Below are 13,827 nucleotides of genomic sequence, written 5' to 3' on the forward strand. Positions count from 1 at the left end.
TAAGCAATGATCGTTCTGGAAATGGTACTGTAGCCGCCCGCACAAGTTGCTCCATTGGCAGATCCGGCCGCTGCCTTCTCCCTGCACACACTGCGCTGAACAGCGAGCAATGTGAGGCCAAATATCCGTATACCTCACTCTGTGGGGCAACTTGTGCGGGCGGCTACAGTAAACTCAGATCTTTCGTGATCGCAGAGGGGCTTTCTTTTAGATATCGATATTAATTTTATCGATAAATCTCCGCAATCTTGCTAAAATTAATTATATTAGCCCTAGCAAATTGGAAATTAAAATTGGAAATAATACCGTATGCTGTAGAAATTATTTTAGTGTTAGAAATACACAGGGCCGTAGCGAGGTCCGTGGGATGGGGTAGGCGCAATTTGGCTGCGCCATTTGCGCCCGCTTCGAAGATCAGTCTGAGCCCACTGTGCCCATAAATTTCGCAGCCTGCGCCCGTTACGCCCGTATAAAAACAGGCCGGGCTTTAATACTTAATTAATATAAATAGTTTAATTATTATGGTTCTTGATCGCCGTACGTCAGACCAAGGCACATCCGGCCAAAGTCCAATCTGCGCCACGGGCGCACGGCCAGTTGCGCCCGCTGCGCCTTTTGAAAAAATCCAGAAATTTTGCGCCGGTGCGCCTGTGCGCCAGTTTCGGGCGCAAATATTATTCAAAAGTTGGCCGAGGAGGGGTAGGCGCGCGCCAGTGCGCCTATACCCTCACTACGGCCCTGGAAATACATAATAATCGCACCGGTCGCACGTAGTTTTTTACTTTTTCCTCAAAAGTCAAAGTAAACTTTTTCCTCAAAAGTCAAAAGTAAAAATGAATAAGAAAGTCGTTTCACTAACAAAATGCGAAAAGAAGTACGAACTGTACAGTAAGGCACTCAATAAATGGAAGCCTGGAATTGGTAATCACACCTCGAATGACGTATCTGTCCCGTGACTGATTTTGCTGCGTTTCCGTGACCTGTCAGCGAGCATTGGCGGCTTTATTCATGTTTGCTACCGTTTGTTGTTCGTTCACGACACCGTTCGATTTTTGGCTGTTTTTTTACTAGTTTGCATGCTTTTTAAAAATTTTGCTATTCGGCCTTAATAAACCTTTTTCTCAGTGTTCTAATTATGCAGTAAACGTTAATTGTGGATGTACGCTTTGTAACTGGAAACGACGCGCGTGACTTTCACGTGCGCATAATGTATTCGCAGAACAGCGATGGCCGCGACTCCGGCCTGTCGTCCTGCAGCGACGATACGCCCGTCCTGACCCTGCGCGATCTCTTCGACGAGCGGCGGGCCCGGGGCGAAAATCTCAAGGGCGAATGCGATGTCTACGAGCCGGACATGATGGGGAAGCCCTCCCCCCAGTGGACCATGACATTCGATCTGGCCAAAGGCTGTGCCGTCTTCTCCAAGGTGGACGAGTGCTGGGGCATGCGCGGCGTGCCGCCGCATGTGGCTCTGTGTATCCGGCTGTGCGAGATGGTGGTGGACGGGACGGTGATGATCATCCCCACGCTGTACCACTGCGAAGTGTCCCAGCATCCGCTGAACGAATGGTGGACGATGCAGGCCATCGGGAAGCGCAGTGTCACGGGATGGGTGGATATACTGCTGCTCAAGCAGTTCCTGGAGACGTGCCTTATCGAGAAAGTGAAGCAGATTGAGGACGAACTGGGCGGCCCGGTTATGCTGGGCGTGGACGGCAAGGAAGACGGTGAGTGCGCGGCTGTGCAACACCGATCGAAGTAGCTGATAGATTGTGTCTGTGTGTATTGCGAATGTAGTCAATCAAAATTTTAAAATTAAAGAATACTGTTGAATTACTGAGTTGTTTATCTAGATGTTTATGTGCTGCACTTTTGCGTAATAAGTACACAAACCAGTTTTTATTTGGAATTTTTGTAGGTGGTAACCGTGGTATCCCTTCCTAACTGGCAATTCATAGGTGTTTAAATTTTCAAAATTACAATAACCATCAAGAATTGTGTGTATTTTGTTTATTATTGATTTCGGGTGCAATCAAGGAAGGTTAAATTACAAAATAAATTTTAAAATTTGTTAATATAAAGTTATTGGTTTATCAACTGCGTCAGTGGAAAGCTACCTAGTAATTTGTGAACCCTGATGTGGCACTGCATTTGCACTTTCGTACGACCGTGATCCTTCGTTACAATGTTTTCATGGTTTTGTTTACGATTAGCAGAATTATCTTTGGAAGACGAGGAAGAGCAAAAAGCGGCACCAGTCGGACTTGCAGTACAAGTACAGCATGTGACGCTCCCGGTTGAAAAGGAGCCTGTTTTACCGGCGGAAGTTGGGGCCGGTGCAGGTGAATGAATGCCTTGATTTCAGTTCGAATTGCTGAGTTTCAGTGTGCACAACACAGTGATCGATTACACAGGCGATTGGCAGAATTTGCTATATCGTAATTTATTATATCATACGAGTAATTGTCTAAATTAATATTAGAGTTTGCCTATCTGACAGGCTTGTTAATATATTTGGTTGCTTCCAGACTTCCAGTTACATTTTTTGTAGATTCTCCGCGAGGCCTGGCCAAATGCCGGTTTTGTGACCTGGAGCGACGACCGGACAAATTGCCGGCCCATGAAAAATACTGTATGCGCAAGAGGAAAATGGAAAATCGCCGCGAATTTGCCTGGACGGTGGGCAAGCGGGCTTAATTCATGCACAGCGGTTAACGTTTCTTGTTTACGCGCTATTGAGCGTTATTCTTCTGTTCTGCTTGGTCTCTAAAATTTCTAAACTTGACAGTTTCGATTCTTCAGTTTTTCTTGAGAATTTTCAGTGTAAATATCGGTACAACGTGATAGATTTTCTCCTTTTTCTTGTGTTTTATACTTATGGTTAGTCAAGAGATTTTGCCTTGGTTTGGAGTGTACGGTTTTGTAGTCCAGAATTGTGTACCATTCGGATACTTTGAGACTTGTGAAACTATGGTGGAAAGATTATGTTGCAGTCGAATTAAAAGCAAAATTGGGAAGAAATGTGCAGAAAAATCTTGGTTTGTTTGCGATCGTTACACGGAAATAAGTACAGTACTGGCGCATAAGTCTGATTGATGTTGACTGTTGGTTGTTCAGCCAATAACTACGAAAACGCATACTTCACCATCGGTATTTTTTGATTTGCTTTTGAATAAACTCATTAAAACAAACAATTTTTGACATCTCGATTGCCGTATTGATTTTTATCCAGGGATTGCTGGTGAAAAGTGGGAACTTATTAAACTGTAATACCGTAACACGGCATCGACGTCAAATCGTTATCCTACCGTAAAAACCGGAAGGCACATCGGCACGCTACGCCATCGCTTGCGAATTACGAAATCACTTTTAAGTTTTAAGTATCACTAATCACTTTCCAAAAAAGTTAATTTTTGACTTCGGACTTAGTTTGAGGTTTCAAATTTTCATACTGTCGTTTAGTCTTCAAGATTTTATGATTTATCGCACTTCAGTACGGGTGCGTCCTTTTGCAGAGCGATTCTTAACACGACATTCTCAAATCTGCGTTTCTTTTTTTGCTTCGGTGGGATCTTTTACTGAGTTTTTGGTCAGCACTTTGTGGTTCGTACATGTTTGCCACTTTGTGAGTTTGCTTCCTGATTCCTTGGACTTTGACAGTTGACAGTGTGGACTGTGGAGTTTCTGGCCTGTACGCTCATTTCCTTGATCTGACTCGAGCACCATTTGAGCCTCTGCATATCGCGCGGATACCATGGCTGACGGGGACGACGTGAAAGCGGTCAAAATCGAGGATCCCGCGACGGAATCCCCGAGTGATAAACGGCTGAAGGAGCTCCGCCAGACCTTCCATCCCATGTTCGAGCCCTCCCTGACGATCTCTGATCAGCGCGGAGCCCACGAAGTGACGTTCCAGTTCCGCCACGAGGACCATACCCTATGCAATCCCCTGCGCGAGGTGCTCAATCAGCACCCGGGAGTGCTTCATGTCGGTAAGGATCCAGCTGGAAACAGGACGATGTTGTTGCGAATATTGTCCTAATAGCACTTTTTCAATCGAAGTGTTGGTGTCTATGACTTATAGACTATGAGCTGCGAAATTCGCTGTATGCTTGGTCTATTTTTTAATACAGCGCGTGCAGTTTGTTCAAGTCGACATATTATTTATCACTGGATACTGTTAACTGTTCTGCATGCAGCAGCAGTTTTTCATTTTTTGAATATTGTTTTCTTATTTATAATATGATTTCCACATTAATACCCGTTTTCATAATCTTTTCGGTTATATAATTACCTGTTCATCTTTTATTAATGATTGTTTATAAAATGATAAGTTCGTATTTTTATTTCTGTGCCTATTACTGCTTACATTTTCGGTTTTGTAAAATTTCGATGCATGTACAAGTACGTACGTAGTTTGTTATATATTTGATTTTCAGTGTGCCGTGCCGTATGTGTTTGTTTCGCGTCTTTTGAATCTCCAGTATGTTTTTGCTTTGTTTTTTTGCTTTGTTTTTGCTTTTTTGTCACGCTTGATTTGTTTCACTTTCGTACAATACTTGGTTTTTCGATAATTAGTAAAATTACGATATGCTTGAACCGTGAATTATCATTCACGGTTCAAGCATATCGTAATTTTACTAATTACTGATTGAACAGTTCAGCAAACAGCAACAGTTCAGATGGACTGTTGGTGTTTGTTAATCTTTATTCGCCAGATAATTTTCTTTCGAATATGTATGGTGGTTGTTTGGATTTGGGGATGACGTGGTCTGTTGCGGGAAATGTTGCGAGCCGCTGCAGGGATCGGCTGTCTTTTGCGCACTTGCATTCTTCGTAGCCAATTATGTTCTGCAGTTCCACTTCCACAGATTTATTGATTTTACAGTGAAGTTTATGCGCAAAAACCACAAAACGTATACCCCAAAGCAAGCAGGAAATGTGATCCAACTTAATTATATTTTTGGAAAGATGTGATTGTTCGTAAATCACCGTAGACCGCGGATAGAAAGTGTATTTGTAAGGAAATACATGATTGACTACCGAGAAAAATCGCTACTCTGTTCCAACGAAAAAACGTGCAGAGTTCACGTTACATACGGTTCCGCTGGAGGCTTCGAGTACTATTAACTTTATCGTAGATTCGTAGTAATCTTTATTTCTATCAATTCGTTAGTGGATTAGTCCAGATTAGACTATATGGCTTCGTTTTTCTGTTGTAAATTCTGTTCTACCGGTTTTTAGTTAGCATTATCTTTTTAATTGCTTTTACTCGTATTTCCGGTAAACCGCACACTGTCAAGTTTCGTGGTATCTTATTTCTTCTTAAGAACAGATGTACAGTATGGCGTGTGAAGTGTGTACTGACTGTAGTTTAATTTGCGAAAATATATTTTATAAGTATTGAATTTCATTATTTGGGCTGCTCGTTTTTTTTTATGAAAATGCTACTTCCGCAAAGGTTTGCTTCTTCATAACTTTTGATTGCATGCGCAAAATTCCGAAAGTCGTTCGGATTACGAGGCTTGGTTTCGGACACTGAATTACAACGGTCAACTCATCACCACTGTCATGTTCTGCTAATACTATTGAAGAGTTTTAATTGTAAGGTACAGCAATTTGCTATCAGGATCATTCGTGCTGTGTACGTATGATTATTATACACTGTACCTGCACATTAATTTGATCGGTGAAATGCAGCAAAAAGCAAACAGCGTATTACGAGTATATATACCTGTCGGTGGTAGAATGTTTGACGTTATATTATATGGAATATTTACAATATCAGCCATTAGGCGTGTTGTTAGTGACTGGAGCCTAATTATTAAGACCATAGATTTATTTGTTGCTGTTTTTATAGGTTACACCATTCCCCATCCGTCGGAGCACGTGGTGGACTTCATCCTGCACGTTAAAGAAGGTTACACGTGTGCGGAAGTGATGCGCGATGGATTCAACGTCCTTATGAATATTTTTGACACCATGGGGCGGCGATTTGCGGAAGCGGTGTACAAATATAAAACGGAGAACGGCATTCCGCTGGACAGCGAGGATATAGTTCCAGAACAAAATTTATAGTCTTCTAATCTCGCATAACGTTTGTATTATTCAGGAAGCACGAGTATAGTGATGGATCTTTGTTACGATAATGAGGTTGCTGTTGATGTTTTTATTGATTGTTTAACTTTGTCGACTTCCGCTGATGGGTGAAAATGGTTAAACACATGAGATGAATACTACGGGAAAGCGTTTCCGCTGTTGATTTTAATTTCATTTACTTTTTCCATCAACTTATTTTATTAACTTAAAATGTTTCGTTAGGTGTTAACATTGGCTGATAATTTTTTATATTAGGCACCCTTAAATTTTATTGATAATTTCTTTATAATTTTCGTTGTAATTATAAATATTTTCCTGCGTAGAAAAATGGTTAGGCGCAGTTACGGATTTACGCCAATCTACTAGATTCAGTTTTATTGCGCGGTTTTCTCTTCAAAGCGTCTTACCTGCGTGAGGTTTTCCGGGGATTTGTACGGTTTGAGAAATCAATGGAATTAGCAGACACCTCTGCGCCAGCGCCGCGATCTCGTTTGTAAAAGGAGTAGGACGTAGTCCTGTAGATAATCACAGCGGATATCCTGTGCCTGCCTTTCTATCTCTCGGATGGCAGTCATGGCACTGTTATTTCCGTGGATAATTAAATCCTTGGGATACCTTGACTGCTGGACGTTGTGGCGTCGCAGTGTACAATCTCTACCGTGTGCTGTGCGTGTGTGTTTATGTACAAAGCCGGATAAGAGCCAACAAATTGGGATTATATTTGTATTTCCTTCCCCGTTACCACCGCGTGCCCGGGCCAGTCGATACCGACTTGGAATACAGTTAATTCTAACCTTAAATTAATTTTGTCGTTGACCTTAAATTAATTTTGTCGTGATTGGTTTCTTAGCGTAGCAAGTAGAAACCTTTTTCTAATAAAAAATCGCGAATGTAAGATAACGGAATAAATGTGTATGAAGTGCACGAATTTCTCCTAAATAAACGAAAAACTGGAACAGTACGGGCATGCGCATCCCAGTGTACCTACATGCTGCGCTGAGGCAGAATTAACTTGGAAAAATTGACACATCGAGTTAGTGAATACCCCAGGAAAAACGCCGCCCCAGTCAATGAAATTAAATGTATGAAAATAATTATTGGTATTAGTTATTATGATTTGCGTATTTAAAGTAGAGATAGTTCAATAGGCAAGAACATCGGTAGCGCAGAGTACAGTTGTACAAGTACATCCTGCCATACCTGGTAGTGCTGGTTTAGCGCTTATTGCGTTTGACCGTTCGCACATGTCAAGCACGGACAAAAAAATCAATATTTTGGGTAGTCGCAGGGAAGGTCAGCTGCCCATCACATTGGAAGATCGAGGGGTTTAACGTGCGCAAGCGCAGTTACTTTACAGGCCTATCATTGCCGCCCGTGAAAACACACTCTAAAACGCTAAAAACTCTAACAAGCACAACATCAGCTCACATGAAAAATAATGAATAATTATTATAATGTGTACAAAAAGGTGTTTAAGAATACAATACGCAAAGGTAGTGGAGCTACCGAGAGTACAGACATACTACCAAAAGTTCATAAGTAACATGAACATGCTTTTCTTTGTTGCCAACGCGAATGGCGTGACTTGAGAAAATCGCAGTAAAAGCGACTGCGCCTGTGCAAAACATGCCGGTCAGCAATTTTCCAGAATGCCGGTCGTGCTTCTGGAAGCTTCCGTACAGTGCCAGTTGGGCAATTTCCCGATTATTACAAATTCTCGGTGAACGGGCCCGGCTCCACAATGACGCGCGCCGATAAACACTAGCTATCCAGCCCCATGATTAACAAGCTGTTTAGCCGGGGAGAGAAGAGACCTATAGGTCATCATTAGAGCGTACATACACCGCGGTGCAGGCAGCGCGCGCGGTGTCATAATCATTTGATTGATTGAGCAGCCTGATTATTATTGTTTATCAACAATATGTGAGTCAGGACACTGGCTGCCATTCATGCGCCGATTGTAGTCGGGGAATGTGGTGGATTGTGACGTGGACCGTTTAGCAGATGGCTGTGCGGAGGTGTGGAGGTGAAAAATGACGCGAGATGTTCCAGAAAACGCAATCGCTGTGATCGCGCGCGTTCCCGCCACGTACGTATGCGCTGCAACATCCGAAGGAGATATCCGTTTCATCCCCCAACTGCCAAATACCACCACCGGCAAAACATGGATAAATGTTTGTAATGGTGGATACCCGGGGAACGGGCCTTCCTGTTCTAAAGGTCACCGTCAAAATATCGGATTTCTTTACAGTAAAGTGTTTTGCAGTCAAGATAAGTAAAACTATCAAAAAATGCGTTTCCATGCTCAGTTGTATGGGAATTAAAGGTCACGGACTTTTGCAGCTGCAGATGTAGTAACGCAGTTAAACCGGTGTCAAATCTGGGCTTTGTGGATTAATATATTTTTGGATCGGCTTGCCATACACGAATTTCTGCAACCGAAAGTTTCTTACCAGAATGCAATTAAAATTTTTATCATTATGTAAATTCCTTTACTGCGGAGTAAAAGAAAAATTGCTCTTTATAATTGACTCGAAATATACGCATCACTCTGTTCAATATCGCATATAAATATCGAAGGTGTGCCGCAATATTTCACTGCGCACCGGATTTCTTCATGCATGGCTGAAAAGGCAACAAATTGCAGATCCGGGATTCAAATTAGGAAAGCATTAACCGGCACAAGATATTTGATTTATCTCCGGCCCACCACAAAGCAGACAGGCATGGGTATCATGTAATTGTCAGACCGGGTCATGTAAAATATGTAGGCGATCATTTTAACGCTGTGTATGTACGGTCCCTGTGTGATTTAATCTGATATGCGACTTATTGAATTTTGTGCAAGATGCGTGCAGGGGAAGATAAGCCGGGTCGCAGTGAATATGTTAGAGCAGGAGAACGTCCTGGCAGCCGGCGTGCGCTGGCAGAGCCGTACCGTTTAGCAGGCATCCATCACTTCATGGCTTGGTGCGTCTTGCAAGGTGTAATTAATCGGCAATAGGTAATCTGTTGTTGATGTCAGATGAGCATATTAACCTGATTCCCAGTGGTCCTTCCTGTTTGGAGGGGTCGGCTCCTGAACGTGTTGCGTTGAACAATCGATTGCCAGGCCGTGCAGAGCCGGCGCTTCTGCCTGCCTGTTGTAACACCACATCCCTCCCAATGTAAGACAAATGCTCCAAGGAAGGATGCAGCTGCTCTCTATCACTTTCTAGAAAAATGCCGGCGCGCGACCGCAGTGTGGTGCAGCGTCGCTCCATGTATATATAAAAATCCAGCGTGATCTTGACGCGAAACTGACATGATTTTTCGGTGTTGTGATGTTGATACTATATAACGGGATATTGTGATGTTATGATTGGATTGTGTGCTAATGTATTCAACCCCACGGAGCGCCGATCAAGAAACCAACAAGGAAGCTGCAGCCGGTAGTGCCGCCGCCGGTGTACGTGGTGCTACCGTTGAAAAATCCGCTTCCTCTACTGCACATCAGCGTCCCCGTCAACGCCATCCAACGGGCAAGAAGGGACATTACCAGACGCCGACTGAGGATGCTGTCACGGCTGGCGCCCGCTGTCGGACACCGGCATCCACCTCAGCGCAGTCGCATGAATACCCTGCTGTTGAGACCAAGCGATCAGCTCGGTAGGTGAGCGAACACATAACAAATTTGTTAAGTCGGGTATCATTTTTAATTAATTCTTTAAATTTTACTCGCCCCTTCTGCATGTCATGTTCGTATTCCGTCCACAGATACTTTGACATTCCACATAATTCAACTGGAAAACTTTCTTGAAAATTTTCTTGGAAAGGTATAACCTTTAATATCAAGTATAGATAGGTAAGTACTTGTGCGATACGGTTTCACTATAATAATATTAAACCGAAAACAAAACTTAAATATTGCTTACATCAATTTTTCTGCAAAATACGGATGTCAATAAGTTAACTGCAACGGTAAATGAGAGGTTAACGTTCTGATACGCGGAAGTGAAAAGAGATAAACGACATTTCCAGATAAAATTCAAATCATATTTTAAGAAATTAAATAAAACTTCCATCTAATTTCATAAATTATAAAAGTAACTGTTTTCATCTAGAACACACTGCATTCAGATGTTATCTTGTAAATATGTATAGTGGCAATGGACGAGCAAAATCCAAGAAGCAATGATTTATTACGCAGATTACGATGATATTGTTTGTTTGTGGTGAACAGGCACCGTGTAAACATGTGGTGTAAACTATGAGTCACCTACAATGATTATTGTGCGATCACCTTTTGGGTTCAGCCCTCCTTTTCTTTTGTAATAGCGATTTGATTTCCATATCGCTATTATTTGTGTTTAACAAGAGCTGAAGAGAAGGCAGCTGTTCAACTACCTACATTATTAATATCAGAGCATATCATATCGGTGGCGTCCCGGATAATTTCCAGAAATCTTTCTAAATGTCGCCAAAGTTAATGTAAATCAATGTCTTTAGCAGGGAAAAATTTCAAATAATGACAGCAGTACCTTCAATATCCTCTAACTGGCTCTGACATTAATCCCATCGGTTGCGTTCATAGTTCACTTTACCGTTACAATATTTATATTACCGATACACGCAGTGCGTGTACAGGCACTGCAAGCACGCACCGTGATCATGTTGGAAATTTGCAGTCTTCTTACGCAACATAATTCCTACGCAATGCTCGGATTACTTAGGTAGTTTTAATACGGTCATACTGCAGGCAGTAAATTAACTGCCTCAGTAACGCATGCAAATCGGTAACGCGGTTTCGATCCACCTTAACCTTTCACTGTGATGTACTTTGCGCTGCACTTTATACAGTTTATTTTTACAGTTTATTTTACTTGCTTCGAATTATGCTAAGACGTAAAAACCTTTCTTTGCTGTACAGAATCAGCCACAGCGAGATAGAGAAACGCCGTCGTAATAAACTTAACTCCTTCATCTACGAACTGGCCACACTCCTGCCGAAACGCGATGGACTGTATCAGTCCAAGAAGCTGGACAAGCTATCTATACTACGCCTCAGCGTACACCATGTGCGCAATATGACACTGAAATCAACGCCCCCGGCCACCGGTGCACTACAGCCGATGCCTGACACCATCCTGACGGATCACATGGAGGAATTCGCGCGAATCCTCATGGAAGCCGAGGATTATCTGACCTTTGTTATTGACGGACTGAATGACACATTTCTCTACATGTCACCGTCGGCAGCCGGTGCGCTGGAAATCACCCAAGTACGGTTATCATCCAGCAGTAAACACTAAGCAGACTGTTTGCCATAAGCGCTCATAACGCCACCGAAGCGAAATTGGTTTGGCATTGGTGTTTCTGTTAACCATTCACTGAGCATTTGTAATCCAGTGCGGAAGCGAAGCGCCAATGTACAGTAATACTTACGTTAGCAGGAAGAACAGAACTCGTACTGTGAATCTGTTTAATGACGAAATGGTATCCTATCTCCCAGAACTCCCGAACTGGTTTGTCCCAGCTATTAAATTCGTCCCAGCTAGCTAGTTTTATGAACGTGCTTAAGTCAAAAAAACGGTTTTCTCTAAGTACAGTTGCATCTGTATAAAACGTAGAATTTTAAGAAGTAAAGACTACGCAACATACGTACTATAAAAAAGCGGCTTTGTTATCTTTGTATGCAGGCGACAAGTCAGCTTAGAACCGATTCACTCGTTACGTAAGAAACTGAATACGGGATATACAGCGGACAGCCTTTGGGAGCGCGCTATCACTGCGTCGTAAATTGTAAATGGCGTTTATTGCATGTATCTGAAAAGTGAAAATGTCTGTTGAATGCAGGCTGAAACGCATAATCTCCCCATCGCCTACACCGTCCACCCGGACGACATCCCCATTCTTCACCAGCAATTCCATATATCCCATCATCCCGAGAATCCTTCTCCGAAACCCGTAGCCTTTCTCTGTCGCTTAAAAACCCGCACTCTTCTCGATCACGGTCTGGCCAAATTCGACATTAAAACCCACAAGAGCTACCTGGCCGTCATGTGTCACGGATTACTCAAGCATTATTCGGAAATTGCTCATGCCTTTCGAATGCCCTCCAATCAGCCCGACCATCAAGTGCTCGTTGTCGTCGGTGTGATACAGAAGGCTACCGACAGCAGCGCCACGACATCCGTGTGTCGTCTGTCACCGCATGGTCGCTTTCTCCACATGGATGACAGTCTGCCGCAATGGCTGGGCTATACGACAGAAGCGTGCATGGGCACGTCGGTGTATCAGTATTGTCATCCGCTAGATGTCGACCAGGTAGCCAAAGGACACCGCTGGGTGCTGACTCATGCCGAAGAGGCCATGATCCCGATGCGGTTCGTCGGGCGCCATGGACAGTGCGTGAGGGTGGTCGGAATTTGGCGCGCCGTCAGGAGGCACTTTGACAATGCAGTGGAGGGCATCGATGTCTCATGTACAATGCAGTATTAATGGTTGGTGTCCGGCGTTCGTGGCCAGAAGGACCAATTTCACCGCTGGAGCTCTCTTTATGTGTGTGCATACCAAAACCAGGAAATCTCTATGTTGTTTTTTTGAAAGCTATTTTTTGATAATTCTGTGAATTGGGGAGTTTGCCCCAGATTGTACGAATATTGTTATCTATTGTACGAATAGAGAAATTGAGTTAATTAGAATGATACTTGCCTACTTGGTTTGCTGTACTCGTGAATGTGGACATAACAGCTTTCAGAGCATGTCAAATACCGATTCAGCTCTTTGTAGTTTGTATTGCTCCAACAGACGCTGACAAGGGAGGCACAGTTAACGCTAATAAGCCGACTGCTTCCCTTTTGTTTTGGTTTTCCCGTATAAAATCTGGGCACCTTTAATAAAGATCACGTCTGTAAAGGGCACATACGCTTTTTGATAAATTTTTTGTGTGTTGGGCGGTCGCTGACGCTAACAGTGATCCAGTACTTCATGCGAGGTGTATAGTTAAGGGTTTATTCCTTATACAACTTGCTTCCGGGATTATTGGATCACTGCTAAGAATATTGATATTGATCAACAATTCAAATATGGTTACCTGTGTTAACAGAACAGTGAAGGCGGTTTAGTCCGCCATTGTCTCGAACGTCTTCGAGATTTCCGCTACAGGCAAGACTCCGTACGTATGTAAATGATTTAGTAATAATATTGTTAAGCCTTGAGATTTAAGCATAATGGAAATTACTGAATGCTTTGAGTTAAAAATGTTAAGCAATTCAATGACAAAAAAATCTGCTTTCATTTTGTCGATGTCAATTAATCACGTGAACACGAGGCTCACCCCAGCAATAATGAAGATCTCAGTGCGCTTTCTTTATTTGTATACGGTCCGGCAAGAACCTTTAATAACCAATTTTTTTGGCTTTTACATTTCGCAATGAAATCCCATGTGTCTAGTGGCCGGACACGGTCGTATCAACCGATATGACCGCGCCATGAGTGTCGGTTACTTCACGTTTGACACCCAATGCTTGCGAATAAATACTGCGTGGGCATAGCTAACAAAGAATGGAAGTCTATAAAATAGCATTCTCAAAGTCTTGTCACTGGCCAAAAAATTTGCCAGCAAACAGTGATATTTGTCCAAAATTATCAAATTATCAAAATTAAAAGTTAAAAGATGCAAAACACTTGATTCGGCTGCTTACTGCTTCTTCTGTAAGCATTTGCCTTTGTATTAATCGTAAGAAA

At 42.7% G+C, this 13,827-nt stretch overlaps 3 protein-coding genes across 4 annotated transcripts; all 3 read left to right on the plus strand.

The window, feature by feature from the left end:
* The first annotated feature begins 1,016 nt into the window (after positions 1-1,016).
* On the plus strand, positions 1,017-3,009 carry LOC129595416 (uncharacterized). 2 transcript variants are annotated; one of them, XM_055492421.1, is made up of 3 exons: positions 1,017-1,727; positions 2,214-2,342; positions 2,552-3,009. In XM_055492421.1, the coding sequence occupies exons 1-3, from the start codon at positions 1,208-1,210 to the stop codon at positions 2,695-2,697; spliced, it is 795 nt and encodes a 264-aa protein (XP_055348396.1). In that variant the 5' UTR covers positions 1,017-1,207; the 3' UTR covers positions 2,698-3,009. The 2 variants fall into 2 exon arrangements, with proteins under 2 accessions (XP_055348396.1, XP_055348397.1); XM_055492422.1 differs by having other exon boundaries at positions 2,217-2,342.
* Positions 3,010-3,364: 355 nt separating this feature from the next.
* Positions 3,365-6,250, plus strand: LOC129595409 (uncharacterized). Its single transcript, XM_055492411.1, has 2 exons — positions 3,365-3,992; positions 5,861-6,250. The coding sequence occupies exons 1-2, from the start codon at positions 3,755-3,757 to the stop codon at positions 6,076-6,078; spliced, it is 456 nt and encodes a 151-aa protein (XP_055348386.1). The 5' UTR covers positions 3,365-3,754; the 3' UTR covers positions 6,079-6,250.
* A 3,383-nt stretch (positions 6,251-9,633) lies between these two features.
* LOC129595425 (basic helix-loop-helix ARNT-like protein 2) lies at positions 9,634-12,878 on the plus strand. Its single transcript, XM_055492430.1, has 3 exons — positions 9,634-9,751; positions 11,009-11,360; positions 11,935-12,878. Exons 1-3 carry the CDS (start codon positions 9,654-9,656, stop codon positions 12,577-12,579), a joined length of 1,095 nt encoding a protein of 364 aa, XP_055348405.1. The 5' UTR covers positions 9,634-9,653; the 3' UTR covers positions 12,580-12,878.
* Positions 12,879-13,827: the final 949 nt, after the last annotated feature.

The sequence above is a fragment of the Paramacrobiotus metropolitanus genome, unplaced genomic scaffold (genome assembly GCF_019649055.1).
Source record: "Paramacrobiotus metropolitanus isolate TYO unplaced genomic scaffold, Prichtersi_v1.0 Parri_scaffold0000077, whole genome shotgun sequence".
Taxonomy (NCBI): Eukaryota; Metazoa; Tardigrada; class Eutardigrada; order Parachela; family Macrobiotidae; genus Paramacrobiotus; species Paramacrobiotus metropolitanus.